The 21491-nt window shown below is 39.6% G+C and overlaps 1 protein-coding gene across 1 annotated transcript; it reads left to right on the plus strand.

The window, feature by feature from the left end:
- The first annotated feature begins 505 nt into the window (after positions 1–505).
- LOC148323322 (importin subunit alpha-4) lies at positions 506–20512 on the plus strand. Its single transcript, XM_088315038.1, has 17 exons — positions 506–698; positions 6316–6360; positions 7191–7280; positions 7814–7843; positions 7923–7975; positions 8063–8158; positions 8527–8612; positions 10305–10391; positions 10900–11069; positions 11278–11322; positions 12695–12826; positions 12917–13045; positions 13814–13918; positions 14753–14824; positions 15033–15195; positions 15285–15379; positions 16763–20512. Exons 1-17 carry the CDS (start codon positions 630–632, stop codon positions 16859–16861), a joined length of 1566 nt encoding a protein of 521 aa, XP_088171164.1. The 5' UTR covers positions 506–629; the 3' UTR covers positions 16862–20512.
- The last annotated feature ends 979 nt before the right edge of the window (positions 20513–21491 follow it).

Below are 21491 nucleotides of genomic sequence, written 5' to 3' on the forward strand. Positions count from 1 at the left end.
TGACTGTGCAAAATTCTTTAAAACAAAAAGTAGTTCTCAGTCAACTGGAAAAAAAATCTATTCTTTTTTTGTATTGACAAGAAAATATATTTCTTATTGAACTACACAAAGCAACAATAATCACTTAAAAGATAAATGATCACTCAAACACTACTACTACCATGGTTTTCTCCCCAATATAGAGAACACACACACACATTTTATATATATAACTATATATATATATATAACTATATATATATATAAAGTTACGTTTCATTGAAAAGAAAAAAATACATCACAATACAGTCATATAAAATCTATTTGAATGACCTAAAAGTAAATTTAATTTTAGTAACTAAAGTGTGTATAAAATATAAAAAATAAAAATTACACCAAAACTTTATCGTGAATCTGTCAATTGAAGTTTTCTTTATAGCTGGAATGTCGTCATGGCGTCAAACCCCGCCCACTTCCTCCATGTGATATGTGACGTGAGCCGCCCGCCCCGCACTCTGAAGCCCAGCAGCAGGAGCATCTGCATCCGCAGGACACGAGCTGCGGTGCCTGAGCCTCATCTCGCAAGGAGGAGATCCCGAAACACAAGAGAACTCCCTCCCCCTCCCGGCTCTACACTCACGCACACAGCCATGGCAGACAACGCCGGCTTGGAAAACCACCGCATCAAGAGCTTTAAGAACAAGGGACGCGATGTCGAGGTGAGCCGTCGAGTCTGTGCGACGACTTCGTGGGTCTTTTTCGAGCGGCTGTCTTTGGGCCTCGCTCTGCGGAGGAGGAGCGGCAGCAGCCCGACCCCGGCTACAGTTCCAATGCGAGCTAACCTTGGCTAGCATGTGGAGTTCGCTGTCAAAAGTGCTTGTTGTCGGCCTACCATTTGGACCGATTTGCACAAATTTCCACCGAGTAGGATTATCGTTTCCTAGCCGGTTGTGTTGCTGCTTAACGGGAATGTCGACATATTTGGGTGGAATTGAACAAATTACGGCTTGGCGATGGAGCTAGCTGTCAGAGGCGGCTAACGATGTTGGCTAGTCGGCTGGACACCGGCGGCTCGCTCGAAGGGCGGGCCAGGGCCGGTGGAATGATCCTCACTTTCGCACCGTTTGCTGCCGAATGGCTCGAATTCCGGACTTTTTCTCGGCATTGTTACATACATTTGTCGTGGGCGCTATTCGAAATGCAAACACCCTGATGGTAAATATCCAAACGCGCCCCTCCTCATGAGCTAGCCAGGTGAGCTAGCTAAAGCGAGCCTCGGGATTAAGCATTAATCACACGTTGTGACGCTACGGTTACATTCACGCTTATGATTCTGTATATTAAACACCCAGAATGTATATACTTAGTAGGTACTAAGTATAACTCCTAATGCGTGGTCACGTGTATATAATTTCAAATATTAAGTGGTTCACACGCGAATCGTTTAATTTCAGGAATGAAAGTATTATCTTGTGAGATAAATATTTAAAAAAAAAAAAAGGCAAAGTCAATGAGGGTAGAGATTTTAGTTCGGACCTTTTGTTCTTGAAACAAAGTTTAAACCTTCACAACTTCCTTTGTCTGTGTCCTATCTATTTTTAAATGGCAAAGAAAAGAACCGGACAATATAACCAATTGAACTAAAAAATGATAACAGAAAAAATACCGTAGTTTACAAAATAATGTGCAAGAGCCAAAATGAGTTTGCAAATGGCAGTAGGGTGATGTGGTTTAATTTAGCACTTAAATGTGCATAATAAAACACAAATCAAAGAGTCAAGGATAAAGAAACACTCCGTGAGTTTGTTTAGATATACAGGAAGGTAGGAATACTTTAAATATAGGAAAGTTAAGAAGCATTTGTAGTTGCTAAAATTAATCAAACCAGCGTTGGAAGTAGGGCTGCCAAGATTAGTCGACTAATTACGTCGACGATCCAAATTGTCGAGAATTTATTCAAGTAGTTGACACGTCATTTACTTATATATTTACTTGGCGCATTGCTTTTCTCTTAAGATACAAACTTTAAGATGCAAACCTCACTTTCATGTCAGCACAACAGGGATTCTTGACCACCTAGTAAGGAAGCTAGTTGTCGCTGATGCCTTTTTTCCATTTCTGACACATTCAGTCGTGTCTGGAAGCTGTTGTTAGCACACACAGGTCACACCGTGTGCTTGATGTAACTTTGTAACACTCACACAATATCCTTTATGGTAAGCTAACATATTGAAGTGTCTCCTATGGATTAGGGAGACATTAGTCAGTGAACTCACGTTTCTTAACAACCAAAACGGTGTGTGATTGTCTGTGTTTGACATTGAAGGAGAAACAGAGAAAGTGTGTGTGAGACACATTCTGTGGGAAATGCCACTACTCAAAGTAACAGAACATATTTGCCACAAGCCCTAATTAGCATCACATAAAAATAAAACTCATAATTAAGTTTGTTGCTAAATACAACGTTATGCTGCAAAAATTCGCAAGGATTTTTTTGAACTCTTAGATTTGGAAAAAAAAGACTTGGTGCCCAAGAAGAGTGAAATTTGTTTTCAAATATTTCTTTTTGTAGTCAGAAATAGTTTTGTAGCATTCATGCATTTCTGCATGGTGTATAGTTTCGTTTCCATTTAAAAATGCATGAAACAATTACTTTTCAAAAATATTTTAAGGTTGCCTTCAATTTAAACTGCTCAGAAATGCTGGTACAAGCTGGGAGGTTTAATCTAAGTTGATTATTCATTTCTACATAAGTAAAATAATGCAAGTTGTAAACTAATTATGGTTATATTAGAGCAGCTGTGTGACATGCCACAATTTGCATATGAGCCGATTAGTCGACTAATCGCGACTACTGTTGGTAATTAGTTGACTACCAAAATTATCATTTGTGGCAGCCCTACTTGGAAACAAAGGAAAATTATTAATTGTGGCAAGTTAGAGTAACCTCACAGGGGCAATTAAAACAAACAAACAAAAAAATTAGTTTGGAGATCGACTAATGCCACCAATTTACATCACATCTGGCAGAAGCATAAAGAAATATATAATAAAAGTGATTTCTTATGGATTTGAAAAATTATCTTACCTCAATGTTTTTGAGTGGGTGTTGTAAGCTGTAAATTCGGGAGGTGTTATAATGCATGTAGAAACTTTGAAGCAGCGATCAGTGAACTCCAACATTGTGTGATGTGTTCTATGTCATTGGCAGCAATATATTGTGCAAAAGTGAATAACACAAAATCATTGAAACACGGAAAACAGCGGTTCCATCGCCACGAAATATATGCGATTAAAGAGCATGGCTCATTGACCTACCACGTCCCATAGCCAGTCAGCGACGGATCCATCCGTGCATGTATGCCTCCCTACTGTGTTCAAAACAGCCAAGATTTGAAAAGTGAACTTTTCTAGATGTTGTTAGAACTTTTCCAAGATAAACCCGCATTATACAATAATGAACCTGATTAATCAAAAGTACAATATTTGTGACGAAATGGCACCACTCCCGCTGCTTCCTGATCTATTAGTAATCCTGAGATAATCCTCGCACAGTACCGCGCTCATAAAAGCAGCCTTGACCCAATCCACTCAGCCTGAAACTTGCAGTTCAATGTCCAGTCAGAGCTTGTTTTGAATGTGTTTGGGAGTCGGTGGCACGAGCACATGGCTGCTTTGACAGATGGACTTTGCCAATGCATTCTTGATGCTATTTCAGGCATCCTGGATGTCGGGCGTCTCTGCAGCAGCATATTATCTTAAACCTTTTTTTCTTTCTTATGTTTTCGGGGGCTTTTTACAACAATTCCTCTGGCTTTTTTGAATTGTGATGATGGGCCGTATCAACACACCGCCTGATTTAGACGGATGACTCAGATTCTGGCTGGATGAATTACTAATTTTGGTTTTTATTTATTTATTTTAGCTTTAACCAACATTTACATGCCCACTCTATGAGGTCCAATACATCTTTATTTTTGTAGCGCTTTCAGCTACGGCTGTAACAACGCGCCTTGCAGAACATGTATCAGAATCACAATGCCCTTTATTGTCATTAGACTCAGTATCACCAACATGGTAAATGACAGTCTTGACTGAAAGTCAATATGTTTTATTTTGGTTTTACTGCTACACTGATTCTGTTTTATCGACACTCTGATATAGCTAAAGTAGCTAAACGAAATATTTCAAACACATCTCAGTACAGTGTGAACGTAATTCAATCTGGCATTTACGCACCGCGCGGAAATAAGAAATCCTCTGTTCCGGTGTCACACTGTCACCATCATAAAACAAAACCTACACACACAGTTTATATTTCACAGCTTCACAAATCTAAACTTCAGTAATATCATTACCTGCATACATTCCAGAGCAACACGCCATTAACAATTTTAACAAGCTGGCCAACCATGAATGCAATTTTGTAATCCAGTTATATCTATTACAGTATCGGTCACCAAATAATGTAATTTAATTTAAGTCACAGCGAGACCACCTTCGGCTTCCACATAATAAAAATTGGTCCAATCTTGACTTCTTGCAGTTAGGAAATGGCCTGATAGCTCACAAGCCGACAAAAAAAAAATCTCTGAATATTTTCACTTCTTGCAAAATGCTTTTTTTTTTTTTTTTATTTCATTCTTTTTGAGTTGAGGTGGAACTGTTTTCTGTACCCCTGAGTACAAAATAGTACCAGGTACTGTTTTTAACACCTGGTCAACCTTAGTTCCAAGCCCAGCTAGATAGCATATGAATGATATGAACCACTTGCTGAGTTCTGATTGGTTTGCCATGGTTGGAGGTGCCACGCACATGCTAACGTTAGCTTACCTGTTGCCTTTGCAGTGGATGCTGCAGTACCATCATTCTCCGTAGTCACCATGTTGCTGTAGCAGTTGCTTTTCTTGCTACCCAAACTCGCCTATCTGGTAAAAAATGTGGCTGGATGCAGGGAAGCAAATTAAGCACTCCCTCTTTCTCCTACGTTGTTGTTTTTGTCAGCGTGTTTGGTTGTGACTGATCCATTCAGCGCGGCGTGATTTTCTCAATTTCTCAAGATTATTGTTTTTGAATGGAAAAATCATTTGGTTCTTCATCATAAATCCATTATCTCTTTGTCCCAATGATATGAATAGTTGATCAAGTTGCATCTGCTTATGATAACGATGGTATTATTACGGTAGGTAAATGGCCAGTTGTATTTTAGTTTTATATTAAATAAACACATTTTAGCCACGTTTGATTTTAAGTTGCCTGACTAATATTTTGGTTAGGACTCCTCGCAATATCGGACAAAAATTGTGTCTTTGCACAATTTTATTTCTGTTACACTTTTAATAAAAATGTCAACAGTTTAATTTGTGCTAACCTCATACTTGCAACCTAACTGAATTACTTCTGTGGTCCAAAAACACAGATGGTATCATGAATGTACAGAGGATGCCTGATGGGGTACAATGTGGCTAAAACTTGTATGTACCCCATATATTTCTAAAAATGAGATTTGATACTGACACATTGTTTGTTTTCATTGTTCATCTCCCCTCCCCAATCATTTTAATTTAGTCTCATTGTGTATTGCCGAGCGTTGGTTTGTGGGGAGACACCTCCATAGCCTCCAGAGTTTCATCTGTGAGGACATTACGCAAGAGGCTATTTGGGAAGGCAACATGAACCCTTTGAAAGAGTCACAAGATCGCAAACGGCAACAGATGCACAAATACAGCAATTACTCCAACTTGTCTCTCCTCACTTCTGTGCTATAACGGGTGCTTGCTCTCAGGTGTTTGTTAGGGATCACTCGCTGATAATTAGAGATTTAGAATCCCAAAATATGCTGTTCATAGCCACGTTCACTATAAAAAGATTTGAACCATTTCTCAGCTGCAATAATGCACTAAACCAAGTTGTATTGTTGAAAGTACCGTATTTTCATGACCATGGTATTATTGGGCGCAGGCATGGTAAAACATACGGTAGCATACGTGCGCGATAAAACGTGCACTAGCATGCATGCTAGCGTATGTTTTTAAAAAAGCGACGGGAGTAAAAGTGAGTTTGGTTGCACACATTTAAAGTGTTTGACACTTCATGCTTTTATGTAATGGTGGTGCTCTGTGAGATTTTTGGGACATAAAATGGGTCCCTTGGCTTAATAAAGGCAGGGCAACCCTGGTATAGGTCAATGTTGGGGGGGTTTGGTGTTCACCTGGAGGTTAAACAGGTTGCGTCAGAGGTTTACATGCAAATGTGGAAATGCAGAGCACTTCTTATGCACGTTGCCTTCGCTTCTTCAGGTGATTTATCCTTCTTTGTTTTTTCCACCCCCTACAGACTATGCGACGACATCGGAATGAGGTGACGGTGGAGTTGCGAAAGGTGAGAAAACACGCGCACACACTCAGATGAAGAAAGAAGTTAAAGAGGCTCCTCTAAGGTTGAACTGTGTCATCTCCAAGATGTTCTTTACTAGTGATGGGTCCATCCAGGGCTGCTTGATTATGAAAAAAATATATGAATCACAATTATTTTAGTAATAATTGAAATCACGGTTATTCAAACTTTTTTTTGTTGTTGTAAAAAAACAAAACCTCAACAAAAGCACATTATATTTGCACATCAACACGTTCTGGTGCAGAAGTGCGTGTGAGTGGTGCTTAATTGTAATAAAAACAAGTCATAGATTGCACATTGGCAGCATGAGTGTGTCAGTAAGCACTTAGACTTGATTAATAGCTGGCGTGTGGAGCGCACGGGCAAAAGGCAGCAACGTTAAAGCGTCATGGCTGAGCTGTGCTGCTGAGGTGGTCTGGTGTCTAGCACATTCCACAGTGCCGGATCGGGTCAGGACCAAAACAGTGCAGTAGGCTGATTAGTCATCACTGACGCACAGCGGCATGATGCACAAGAATGTAGGCCAAGGGAATCTCCTCCTACCAGTAGAGTGTGTGTGTGTGTGCGTGATGTATACACATTCAGTGTATGTGTTTACGTGTGTGTGTGTGGGGGGGGGGATGTTAACTCTCTGTTGATTAGGATGCATACTCATATTTTTGGAACTTAAACTGTGATGTCTCATGTACCCCAGAAAAGAAAGGGAACAGTTTCTTTGCGGATGGCCTGCATTCACTGTGGCTTTTAAGAATTCATGAACGCATTAACGCCTGGCACCCCCACTCATCCTTTCATGACTTCTGTCCACTTGCTAGAACAAACGAGACGAACACCTACTGAAGAAGAGAAATGTCCCACAGGAGGAGAGTCTGGAGGACTCTGACATGGACTCAGACTTCAAAGGGGTAAACTATGATCCATATTCAATTATGTGGAATTGATTGTTGATTCGTTGCCTCGTGAAGTCATTGAGGCAAATGGACTGCACTAATTGATTGTAGCAACCAGCAGAGGCACTGTTGATTCGGTGTCCAGAGCATGCTCCCCTCTCATTACTTTCTAAACACAGCCCATGTTCTATACCAATCAGCAGCTTGCACTTGAATCATTTCCACCTGTCCTGCGTGTTGCACTGGTGCATAGTCTCCCCAGTTGGAGCATTGAGAGTGTTCACCGCCACTGTTTTTAGTGCAGTCTGAGTAACCGAGCGGCACATTAAAACAAGGCTCATAGTTTCCGAACGATTGGAGTGAAGCAGGGCGCGCTCTAAGTGAATTTCCCAACGCACCTTAGAGCTTGTTGTCCCCCCCCCCCCCAAAAAAAAGTTTTTTTTCTGCTGGACCAGAGTAATGATAACACACTTAACACTGTAATCGGACAACAATGATATAAACTATCAAAATAACTGTCCCTCCCCTCCCCCTCCTTCTTTTTGCAGCAAAATGTTACGCTTGATGCCATTCTACAGGTAAGAGCCGCACTACTCAAGTCACAAATGTACACGTGAGATGCATCAACTTTTTACTCTTCCTTCTTTTGGCTCTCAGAATGCCACCAGTGACAACGCAGTCATCCAGCTCAGCGCTGTGCAGGCGGCCAGGTGACAAATTCTCACGCACGCAGATGTGCAAATACACTGTGTGATCCCAGTTAATCTTTAACACCAGCATTTTTTCTTGTCTGTTAGAAAATTGCTTTCCAGCGACAGAAACCCCCCCATTGACGACTTGATAAAGTCTGGCATCCTGCCTATTTTAGTCAATTGCCTGGAAAGAGATGACAAGTGAGTTTGAAACATTGAATTCATTGTGAGCTATTAGCTTGTGTGCGTGCATGTTTGTGAGCGTTGAGGAAATGCTGCAGCCAGTTGGCAGGACCAGGCCAAATATAACATCATTCCAGCTTTTCGGAGGTCCAGAATTCCCAGGACCTCGTGTTCGCCGTGGGTGAGCGGATGAATAGCTGGAAGAATTTGAAGGAGGAGTGGCAGCCGGACGAGTGTCATGTTAACATGTAGCACCCGTTGCTGTTAGCTTAGACAATGCAAAATTGCTTGTTTGCATATCACGCCGCTCTACCTTTTGTCACTCTCTCCTCCTGTTTACCAAACGACAAATCCCTCCCCTAACTGTTTGTGATGACGTCCTACAGCCCCTCTCTTCAGTTCGAGGCAGCTTGGGCCCTGACCAACATTGCCTCTGGGACGTCAGCGCAGACTCAAGCTGTGGTTAAATCCAGTAAGTTGACCTGATGCCCGCCCCCCCACCTCAGAGTGTTCCCTGGCTATTTGTGGATGCCTGCAGACTGCCCCGCAAACATGCATTTTTTTGTTTTTATTTTTTGACCAATATTTCATCTCGACTCCAGAATATGTGAAACAAAATGTCTTCAAATTAAACTAACAATCCTCGTATAACAAAATTAAGCACAGGCAGCTTTCAGGTTCGAAGTGATGATCACAATACAATCGGTCAACTACAAATTCATTTCAGTTGAAGCAATGCAGGGCTGCTGACATGCGAACTTTATTGACCCGGGTAAATTCTGCTTTTCCACTTTTCACCAGTAAGTAGGGTTGCAATAGACTAGGTTGGGAGGATATCATTGTGAATGTTCTTAACTCCTGCTTCTATGGTCGTGTTGCATTGAGAGGCATAATGAAGGAGTTAAGTCATGGTGGTCTTTTCATAGGCCAGGGGTCACCAACCTTTCTGAAACTAAGAGGAAGATGTGAACCTTCTAGAAATGTTCTGGCTGTCTGTGTCAATTGGTGATACAATGAAGTCTGACCCTCATTTAAATCACACGAATAAACACACGGTCTGCTAAGAGTGATAACACACAAACAATTGGGCATTTTCATAGAGCATAACCAACCTGTAAACATTCTAAGGATTGCGAATTCTGGTATAGATAATTCTTCAGGTCATGCCATAGCATTTCAATCAGGTTTTAGGTCAAGGCTTTGACTAGGCTATTCCAGAACAAACATTTTCTTCTTCTGGAGTGTTTGACTTGGATCATTGTCTTTTTCAGCTTCAACTGTTGAACCGATAGCTTTGAGTTTTTCTGCAAAATATCTTGATAAACTTGTGAATAATAATAATAAAAAAAAGGAGCCACCATATCAGCAGCATTATTGCGGAAGATGATTTGACTCTCTGGCTTCTTACGTAGCCACGGGCACTCAGACAAGGCGCATGATTGGTTCCCGGCACCGCTATTGACCAATGAGAGCACGAGTGGATTTATCCAGTGAGCTGATTGGCTGCGCGTCATCGCAGCCTCACCCAGCGAGCAACGGTTCACAAGGACAACGAAACATTGGCAAATAAAATGTTAGTGTTTGTTGAAGTTTGTCCTAAAACAACTTAACTTACTTACTTACCTTGCATTTTCTCCAAATGTCCTTGTTGATGTTATTGTGCAAAGCCAAAGTTAAGTAAAGATTACTTCCGTCGACAGTGCTTCTTCTTTGTGGCTTTAAAAGAAGAGCAAAGAGAGAAGACGCGGCAGCAACAAGAGCAGAAGTGACAGTAACTGTCGCTTTGCACAACAACAACAATGGGGTCAAACTTAAAAACAAAAGAAAATATCTCAAAGACATCATTTGTGAAAGAAAATGTTTTTTTCAAAATCAGCATAAAAAATACATTGAGGGAAACATATAGCTCTGATTAAAATATGCTGTTAAGATGTTAATCATTTTCTTGTTCCGGGTGTCCATGGACACCATGTTGGTGAGCCCTGTGAAAACCAATATATGAGGTCACAAAATTCTTAATAAAAACACAAAAGGCCTGAGTGATTGCGTCTCGCTAGCATTTGTTTTTGCTTGTTTTTGTCCGTTTGATTTTGGCTGTTGTAGTTTGTGGTGAATATTTAGTTTTGTCTTTCTGAGTGCTCAAGGCTGATGTGTGTGTCTTCAGATGCAGTGCCGTTGTTCATGCGACTGCTCCGCTCTCCTCATCAGAACGTGTGTGAACAAGCTGTTTGGGCTCTGGGAAACATTATAGGTCAGTATGATGTGCGTGTGTGGGCACATTTTTGCAAATTTTGTTATCTCGATATTTTCAATGATTGTATTTTTTTTAACTCAACAAGTACTTTAATAGTTTTTTATACCAAATGGAAAAAACTAACCAAATATTTTATACTTATTTTTTTTTAATTAAAAAAAAAAGAAATACCGTTGCAAAATTTCTCAAAAATAATTATATAATATCCCGCCGATATATAACACATTTGTAGTGTTCAAACTTCTTCAATGAAAGGTTTCAAAAGTTCTTGCTTATACTTTCAGATAAGCTATTGAGTTTTGTTATTCTAATTAGAAAATATTATTAGTATTTATTTCTACCTACCTTCTTGTCTGTGAATGACATTAAATTTTGATTTAATTCCATGGATGATGAACAAAATCATTGTAGTTAGGGAACATAAAAATATCCTCATTTACACATAGAGCATAAACACTTCAAATTGACATTGAGTGAGTCGTATCTATGCACCTTCACTCTCCAGGTGATGGGCCACAGTGCCGGGACTATGTCATCTCCCTGGGTGTGGTCAAACCACTGCTCTCCTTCATTGACCCTTCCATCCCCATCACCTTCCTGCGCAACGTCACATGGGTCATTGTCAACCTCTGCCGCAATAAGGACTTTCCCCCGTCCATGGAAACGGTGCAAGAGGTAAACTGCTTGAATGAGTCTCGGCCCCGGGGGGAGGTTTGTTGCGGCATTGAAGCCCCGACTCTTGACAGCAAGTTCCTCTTTGATGTTTTCTTCTCCTCAGTCTGCCTGGTTTTGTTTTCACATTTTGATGAAACGCCTCCTCCCCCTTCATTGAGCCCACACCTAACCTGCTCTTTTCTCTCTCCCTCCCTCCCCTCCCACACAGATTTTGTCTGCCCTCTGTGTGCTAATACATCACACAGACATAAATGTAAGTATCAAGCAAAGGGTGGTTGCATTCCAAACACCAGACCACATCACCTGACCAGACTTCCAATTCTTTTGACAGTTATCATTTAATTTTTTTTTTTGCTTCTCTCAATATATCTGTCTATTCTATTCTCTATCTTGCGAGTTCAAACATGAGATAACGCTGTATGGTGGCAGTAAACGCAACACGACTTCACAGTAGCAGCACTGTGGCAAGTGAATAATTCTTCAAACTGTTTAATGCCACTACAAATTGACGTTTTTCAAAATAATCATGGGGAAAAAAAAAGAAAATGACACTTTGTGAATTTGAAGCGACTGTAGCTTTGGTCTTTCAGTCTGCTGGCTAAATTCTAACACAAATAAGCATATACGTTGTATAAAGCAGGGGTGCCCAACCCCTTTCCAGCTTGTTTTAGATGTGAATGATGAGGCACTTTCAAGAACTGGACTTGGGCACCCCTGCCGTAAAGTAATGTATCGTAAACAAAGCGTGCCGCAACATTTAAGGTGACAGCATAACATTACTCAGATTTAAATATTGTGTCCTTCATCCTTCATGTATAACGACTAATATTAGTGCCGCACTAATGATCATGAGAGGCGTTGAGGCGTTTTTATGAATGCTACTTGAGTCCTAGGTAGTATACACCCAGCTAAAATATGATTGACTGCTGCATCCAGGCAGAACTGATGGCCTGCCTGGTACTCTAGTGGGATTCAGTGAGCCATATATCCATCTGTCTGTCTTCTAATTTATATATTTGTCTGTATTATTGTTGTATTGCACTGGAGAGGGGAGCCCTCTAATCTCGTTGCACACTTGAGTACAATGACAATAAAGGGATTTCTAATTCTAATTCTAATTATACAGCCCCCTTGTGGCCAAGGTGGGCACACTAGAAGGAGCGGCATTAAATTGATGCAATTTTTTTGTGTGTTTTGAGTTACAAGTATGATCACTGAGCAAATTAAATTTGTATATCAAGGCACCGCTGTGTGTTTAGATTTGCAATGATTAATCGATGACTCAAAAACTGATTGATCATCAACTTAATAATTATTTCTAATAATAGATGAATCCCTTAGATACCTTCTTGATTTAAAATTGTCCAAATGCTCAGAATATCAGCTTCTCACCAGTAAATGCACAATTTCTGTAGCCCTCTATGAAAGTGGAATGATTCATCTTTGTGTTGATTGAATGAAAATGAAACATTAACTTTCAAAAACAATGATCATTCAACAATGATTCTGACATGTTACAGACCAAACTAGGAACTTATTCATATTTAATTTCATGTTTGTTGTTTTTCAGCAAAAGCCTGAGTGTGCACCTGGCGTAATTTGTTGTTGACATTTTGTACATTTAGATCCTCGTTGACACAGTGTGGGCGTTGTCCTACCTAACGGACGGTGGCAATGAGCAGATCCAGATGGTCATTGACTCTGGTGTCGTTCCACTTCTCGTGCCTCTCCTCAGTCACCAGGAGGTGAAAGTGCAGGTGAGACTCCAGACTCAGATGAAAAGATAAATGAGTCTGCTTGACGACATGATTAATTAAATATTGCCCTTGCTGTGTCCCAACATGTAGACGGCAGCTTTGCGGGCAGTGGGAAACATTGTAACCGGCACCGATGAGCAGACGCAAGTTGTTCTCAACTGCGAGGTCCTCAGATACTTCCCCAACTTGCTCACACACCCTAAAGAAAAGATCAATAAGGTACCGCAAGCACGGACAAAACACAATATGCACTTTTCTTTCACACGACTGATTGTTACCATGTCATTGAACCTGTATGCGATATGCTCTGGAATGATCGTTTTACCTGAAAGTTTATTTTCAAAACTATTTTGCCCATAGGAAAATAAAATGGGCTTAATGTGTTCCTGGATCCAACTGTGCCTATTATATTTCCATTTTTTTTCTTTCTGCTTGGTCAAAACAAGTAACTGTTGGTGACTGCCACATTTTGTTTCTTGATTTCTTTTAGTGTCTCTTAATGCCAGAAAGTTGTCATTTGAAAGTTGTGAGTGAGTGAGTTTTGTGTACGGCTGTCGCAAACGAGTCTTTTCGGTCTGTTTTCAACTGTTGTTTTCAGTCGACAGCATGTGGCAAAATGTCCGCCCCCTTAGATGGTTAAAGCGGGTGGATTTTGCTGCTGAATTCATGTTCCACAACTACAATATTAATCAGAATAACATGTTTAGATTCGGTGGGGCCACATTATTGACAAGAAAAGTTATAATCCTCACGACATCCAATACAATACATGTGCGATACAATGCAATTAGCTGCTATTTTTTTGCTTAACAGACATTAATCAGCACTGAATCCAGGCTCGAGTCAATAATAGACTTGGGATACCAGTGCTTACACTGATTTTACAAAAACTCAGTTACATGCTCTGACATTAGGTAGTGTTGGTGTGTGTATGTATGAGGTTAATAATTTCAGGTTTTTTTCCCTCTCCTTTTTTGTGATTTGTAGGAAGCAGTATGGTTCCTGTCCAACATTACAGCCGGGAACCAGCAGCAGGTCCAAGCTGTGATTGATGCCGGACTCATCCCCATGATCATTCACCAACTGGCCAAGGTCTCTTTTGTCATATTCCAAATCCTTTCATGGATATATAAACGTAAAATTGGCATTGACTTCGGGAGTAATATACCTTCGAATAACACACAAATGCCGTGGAAACACATACACACAAAAAGGCACAAATTATTCCCAAGTGTGTACTCATTCCATGCACGGCACCACGCTGCCCCTACGAGCACAAAACGCACAGGAACAGATGTATTTTTTTTCCTCACTTACCATTATTCTCTTCTGATTTAGCTTTTTACTCATTTATTTCCTCATTGTTCTTTTAAGTCGTATTTAAAATGGACTTTTCAAGAATTTTTTCTTCCCTTAAAATTCAAGGAGACAAACACTTTTTTTTTGGTCGTAGCAACACCCATTTCCACAATATATGGCATGAAATACAGTCCTCGAGATCCCAGGTTAGACCAGTAAGTCCCCCAGACCTGAGAAAATGACAAGATAAAATAAATCTGATAAAGAGATAAGGGTAATGCTTATTCAAGGCACCAAAGGGGTAGATGTAGCGAAATGAACATATAAAAGGCTTGAATTTCACACAATATTCACAAGGTCATTTTGTACTTGAGAAAAAGAAGAGTGTTCAATGTGCAGGGATGAATAGGCATGAGACTGCGATGATAGTTTTGAAATCAATGAATAATCGTTTTAATAATCGTGATTTCAATCCCAACCAAAATCATTCTGATTTTTATTTTTTCCATAATCGTGCAGCGTTATTTTGTAGCAACTGCATTCTATGCCGACTAGGCCTGGTCCTGGGACTATGTGATACTAATAACCTTGTCAAACACATCATAGTGACAGCCTGATTCTCCACAGGGGGACTTTGGCACTCAGAAGGAGGCAGCGTGGGCCATCAGCAACCTCACCATCAGTGGAAGGAAAGACCAGGTGAGCCGTTTTTACACATCCACTTGAAGTGTCTTTTTGATGGAGCATCAACATGTCATCATGTAAATTGCTGTAAAGTCCAAGCTTGTCGGCTTCACTCAATATTTGTAGCAAGTCACTGTTCAAGGAGCACTTAATCGGCGATGTTGACTGACCTTCCACTCTTGTAAGTTGTACTTATTAGTATGATTGTGGTGTGTTTGTGTAGGTGGAGTACCTGGTGGAGAAGAACGTCATCCCTCCCTTCTGTAACCTGATGCTGGTGAAGGATCCCCAGGTGGTGCAGGTTGTCCTGGACGGCCTCAAGAACATCCTCATCATGGCAGGCGACGATGCCAGCACCATCGCCGAAATCATCGAAGAGTGCGGGGGTGTGTGGCGTGCTGTGGCATTTTTGTGGGCTTTGCTTTTACACTTTTCCCACCTCACATTACTTTTTTTTTTTCTCCCAATTTTTCAGGTTTGGAGAAGATTGAAAACTTGCAGCAACATGAAAACGAGGACATCTACAAACTAGCCTTCGAGATTATTGATCAGTACTTTTCAGGAGATGACGTAAGTCCACACAAAGCCTGCAGAAGCCACAGATTGAAAACATTTCCAAAATGAAGATGTTATTCCTGTCTGGAGATGTGTGCTTCACAGTTACATGATCCTCTCGTTGTTTTAACAGTTGTTAAGGTTTTTTTTGTATAGGTTGCTGTTTGATGAGCATACATGCAAATAGATAGATGCATTTGATACAGTAGCCCCTCTTTTCTTTTGTCTATCGAGTCAGAGAGTAACACTTGGTGAAGTGTCGTCTCCTTTTTGGGGGGATTCATTAATGTAAATATAGGTGCTGTACAACCAGGCCTAAAAGGTTGTAATGTGAAAAAACATCAATCATTTTTGTGGAATCTTAGCACTCGTGTGGACGTGGTTTTCTTCTTCGCTTTTCTATGCCACCACACAGACCTGAACCTGTCACATTGTCTCCTATAAAATAGCGCTGGACGATATTGGAGAAATATGCGATATGGGTGTTGAATATCGTGATATTGATATTGCTGTTGTATTTAGCATGCCCCTCAAGAAATTACATTTTCATTATCTCATGAAATAAGTTTTAAATTAGGAAAATGAGCAGGCGCGTTCGTCTATTCTAACCAATTGGAAATGTTTCTAAATGTATGAGGTACACACATTTACAAGTATTATCATAAACATGCAAAATAAAATAAACTTACTTCTAATCAATTATTTTATTCATGCTTAACTATAGGTAAGTGACACCCATGCAATTCCCAAGCGCTTAAACGTTCTCTGCTGTTCTGTGCATTCCAAAAAACTTTTTTTTTTTTAAATGACTCGCGCTGTGCTCAACCTGAACTCTGTTTTACATATTTTCTTTTCAGTTGTAGTTCAACATTAAGGGAAACAGTATCTTGAGAAAAGCGCTTTAACGCCTGCTTTTCTGTGTATTAAAAAGAAATAAAACAAGGAAAATATAATAGTTTCTCTGGGGGGTGGGTGAAGGTTGCGTTTGATTGGTCAAAATGCGCTTAATGCAAACGCACGCAATCAAGCAGACAATAATATAACTATACGTCTTTGCATTGAACATATTTTATGTGCCATAATCTCTATGACAATATTTTTTTCCAAGATATCATCCAGCCCTTATATAAAACTAAGCTATTGCTTTTCAATTTGACATTTGGGTATCTGAGCATTTAATTGTGACTTTTAAAAAATTTAGAAATGTTTTTTTCACCATTTTTTTTTTTTTATACCCAATACCGATCATCTAAAAATTGCTGCAGTACAAAATTTTGGGACATTTTACAGTGGAAGCTGAGTGAATATTCTGGTATTGCTGGTTGTAAACTGGCATTTTAGACGATAGCCTCCACAGTCGTTTGAGAGTTCACTGTGACTTTCCTCTCCTCATTTTAGATTGATGAAGATTCCAACTTGATCCCAGAGAGCACTCAAGGAGGAACCTTCAACTTCGACCCTGCTTCCAACATGCAAACAAAGGAGTTTAATTTCTAAAAACCAAGAAGACAAAGGCAAAAGCCAGGATGTTTGCTTCAACCAGCTGCACGGATACTCTATAATCTCCACTCCCTTCCTCCCCACAGTGACATTCATCCATTTCTCCTCAAATCTGGCAACCTGATATTGATAGATTGACTTCAAAATGGATAGTCACTCACCACTGAGGGATTTCTCGACCTCCACCACCACATCTGCACTGTGGAGATTGTTTTTTTTTTTTAATGGTCACCCCTCACAACCATCTGGCATCCTGTATCACAGCAAGGATTTTTGCTTTGACATATCACACACCGCAGACAAGGCGTAGGTTGAAACAGCATCAGCGCCAACGTTTGATTGCCACAATGTACACAAGCACACTTTAGTTGGTACTTTCCCTCACCGACACGCATAAACACACACGCGCGCACACACACACACACGACCGACCACGTTTGGACAATTAGTGTGCATACTTCTGTTGGAGGCCATCATATCACAAATGGGGGAGAAATACTGCTGTTTTTGTTTTCCACTTGTTTTTGTGCCCTCCCGTCGTTGCGTGCAAACACCCACACTTAGGGTCACACACACGTTCCTGCAAGTTCCTCCAAACCCTCCCCCCCTGCAAGTAACCCTCTCTCACTCATTGTAGAGCTAAGCCATGATTAACCACGGACAAATCCCCTCCCCTTCGCTCCCCACTCCACTGAGGGTGAAAGGGCTTCTAACGGTGGCAGATAGACTTGACTGGACTTCATGATGTCATTTTTTTTTTCTTTTTTTACACATGACTTCAATGGAATTATTCAACAATGTATCCCCCAGACCTTCCTCACAAAAGTGATGTAACTGCCATCATTTTTTTATTTTTTCTGTTTAAAACTGAACTACCTGCTGAGAAGGACTTGGCAGAGTAACAAATTAGGTCATTGGCAAGTGCAGAGGCTTTCTGTGACCACTGTAATGTCTCCCCCCGCACTGGACTGATCTGAACGTCCCATTTGCTCATGATTCCCCTTTAATGTGAAACTTACAGGTTGGTTTTGGTGGGGGTCGCGGGGAGAGGTGGGGTTTAACCAAAATTTGCGAAACTCGACCTGAATCTGATATTTTTTTTTTTTTTTATGTTTTTTTTTTTTTTTTTTTAGTTTATGTGGTTACTTCAGGTTGAAACTTCCAATTGAGTTTTGTTTGGACTTTCACCATGTTTTATTCATCAGTTGAGGAGAAAACTCATTAAGTCACAAGAAAAAAATAGCTACAAGGAAAAGATATTGAAATGTCACGAGACGAGAGAAAACGGTGTAGGGTTTCGCAATTTAAGTCGCAATGTTATGCGGAAAAAGTTGTACACATTTTTTTTTAAACATTTTTACTTGTTTATTGTCGTAGCTTTTTAGTATTACCACCTTTTTCTTGTATGATTACAACTGTTTTCACAAAAAACATTTTTTTTAAGTTTCAATTTATGAGAGAAAAAGTCAAAACAACAAATAAGAATTGTAAAATGTGGACTTTTGATTATTACAACTATTCTAATAGTCACAACTTGGAGTAAAATAATGAGGGGGGAAAGTCTTAAATCTATGAGGCAATGCTTTTAAGTCAAGAAAAACTATTAAAACAGAATTGTAGTATTGTAAGAATTAAGTCAATGTTATGCAGGAAACAGTTTTTTTTTTAAACTTTTTCCTGTCAAAATTTCCATCGTATTCTCTTATGAAAATTAGGGCTTTTTTATTAGTACTAGACTAATGAGATTTTAACTTGTACTGTAAAGAAAAGTTGTAATGCTGCGGGTATAAAGTTAAGAATTTTATGGGGGCGTGGCAAGTAAACTTCTTCCTAGTAAAATTCTAACAATTCTCATAATGCTTGTTTCTGATAGCATTCCGACTTTTTCCGTATAACATTGCATTACGAGAATAAAGTTACAATATTAAAAAAGACTAAAAAGAGTTGGTATAAAAAGTCTGAATGTAATATTGGAGGAAAAGCCAGAATCCGATGTGGTGCAAAGAGTGGCGAAGTGTTGTTGCAGCAAAAAACAAAGAATATTTTCCAATATTATGGGGGCGGGGAGTCAATGTTATGTTACAAGAAAAGAAAATCCTGAAGAAGTCGTAATATTACAACCGCATATCCAATGTTCCTTCCCCATGCAACAGTACAGCTTTTTTTTTTTTAAGAAAGTAAATGCCACTTGTTTACTCAAAATATTTTGAAATTATTCTTATTTCAGAAACTGCTCACAACTAAGACTTTATTTTAGTAGTATTATTATTTTCGCTTCTTTACAGTGTGCCCTCGTTCGTTGACGGGCTTCACAGCTCACTGACAAAAATTTAAAACTAAACTTTGGGGAGGGGAAGGCGCACCTTCACAGGACTACTTCACCACTCTTGGCTGAAGAGCTTGCTCACTCAATTTGAACTCTTGTACAAAAAAAATGTGATGTGTGTCTCTCTCCTTGCCGTCTATTGAATATAAATATATATATATATATATATATATATATATATAAGTATATTGACATGAAGCCTGTAAAAAGCTGCTGCAGCTGACACTCGTTGAATAGAAGACAACAATGAGGACCTCGCTGTCAAAACTGGCAGCCGAGGTGATTTTTTTTTTGTGTTTTTTTTGTCTTATTGAAGCAATGTTTCTTTTGTTTTTATTTCAGACTTGCATATGTATTGTGATGACATGCTGGTTATTAATAATTGGAACAGACTTTTTTTTTTTTTGTTCTCGTCGTAGTGGTGTCGGGTTGATGACGACGTGCTCTCTCTCCCGAGACTTTAAATGCTCCTCTGGTCAGCTGCTAACTACTGAGGGGCATGCTCACAATTGCTGGGGGTTTTAAATAGGGGAGGGGGGGCGTGCTAGTTGTTTATAAAGGAACAAAAATTCTAGAGCAAGGGTGTACAGTCATGCGCTAGCAGACTAGACCGAGCCACTTTAAAGATTTACAATTATATTTGTCTTGTACCCGCATTGGATACAAGCTTGTTTGTTGCAAGATTTTTACTTGCTCTTGAAAAAAAAAAGTTGTTTTAAATGAATACTAGAAGAAAAGCAACAGACAGCGTTTTGGCCTCTGATTGTTTATATCTTTTTATAAATTTTAGATTGAACTCTTCTCTCTTTAAGGTGGCTCATTGATGCTTTCAACTCCTGTGCATATTAAAGACAAATATGAGTTGGAAAAAAAAAAATGTCACGGTGCCTTTTGTTTTTGTCATTTTGTTGATTTAAAATGAATAGATTCAGAGAAGGAGGTTTTTAAAGTGTGGGAACATTCAAGCATAAAGTGGCTGCTCTCCATTCACCACTCACTGTAAATCCTAATACTGAAAGTTAATATTGCAAGTTTATAACGTTCTCTTTATTTTTCTCAAGTTGCTGCGCCCCATACTTTGAAAACCTTTGCAATGGAGTAGTAACACATCAGACGTTATACCTGTACATATGACCTCACACACGCTGGTTGCCATGGTGATGCAAACACAATTTGGACTTGTTTGCCCCCTCCCATCACCACAAGCCATCATTGCCACGTAACTTCATTCAGGGGGATTTTTCATAGCATTTCTTCTCATGGCATCCTCAGGACATGACCTGTGTTTCTGATCCGAAGCAAAATAAAAACCTGCTATTCAAGCCGATGAGTCCTTCCACGCTTGCCGGTGTTGTGATTTGCACGTCAAGGAAAGAAAATCCAAATGGAAGGAACTAGGGTGGTACAGTAGTCATGATCGGGGCAAAAAAATAGCACTATATAGAGATCAACTCAAAATGCATGGAAAATATTACAATAAAAATTGAGTCAAACAAAAGTGGAATATTTAGAGTAACTGAAGTCGGAATCTTCTATGGGGGGCGTGGGGGTGGCAATTGTAACATTCTGTAAGAGTTGTAAATTGCAAGAAAATGATGGAGCAAAAATAGTTGGGACGATGAAGAAGTTTGAACGTATGAGATAAGTTGAAAATTTGAGAGAAAAAAGGTTGCGGTGCCAAAATAAAGTTTTAAAATGGTTCGCAACAAATATAGAAAGTATTTATCGATGACAAATGAAGGAAAAAAAATTCTCGCGTTAAGTTTAATGCCAAAGCCAGTATTGGTAAGTTCTCGGTTCATCATTTAAATGTTTTTTTACATACCTACGTATACAAGGCGACCGGAGGACAATAAAGCGGGCATAATACATCACGAAAGCTGTCTTAGCTTTTGCCAATTTAAAAGCACTGACATTATGGTGACCTAAAATAGATAAAGTCCAACGTTGAAGTGCCATTTTCTTGCGATTAAAAAATAGGGCAATAGGAATTTCAAATCTATGTAGACCATATCATATAATGTGATATAAAACTGTTTTTTTTCCAGGGGAAGGTACAAATAAACCGAGATAATGTGGTTGCATACGTGGTGCATACCATTTTATAACTGGGGATGTGGTGGCCTTCAGAGTTCAATTAACTAATCCCATTCTAGCTCATGTTTAACCCCAAATAAGGTTCAGCAGTTCGAGTTAGCTTTTCCTGACATTTTTGCAGTCAGAACATCTTAGATCACAAGCCATGATCTGCAGAGAGATTCTTTCGATCCAAACAGGCCAGCTCTGTGATCGATTAGTTAG

Source organism: Idiotropiscis lumnitzeri, chromosome 14 (genome assembly GCF_059441095.1).
Source record: "Idiotropiscis lumnitzeri isolate Australia: NSW breed Sydney's pygmy pipehorse chromosome 14, RoL_Ilum_1.0, whole genome shotgun sequence".
Classification (NCBI taxonomy): domain Eukaryota; kingdom Metazoa; phylum Chordata; class Actinopteri; order Syngnathiformes; family Syngnathidae; genus Idiotropiscis; species Idiotropiscis lumnitzeri.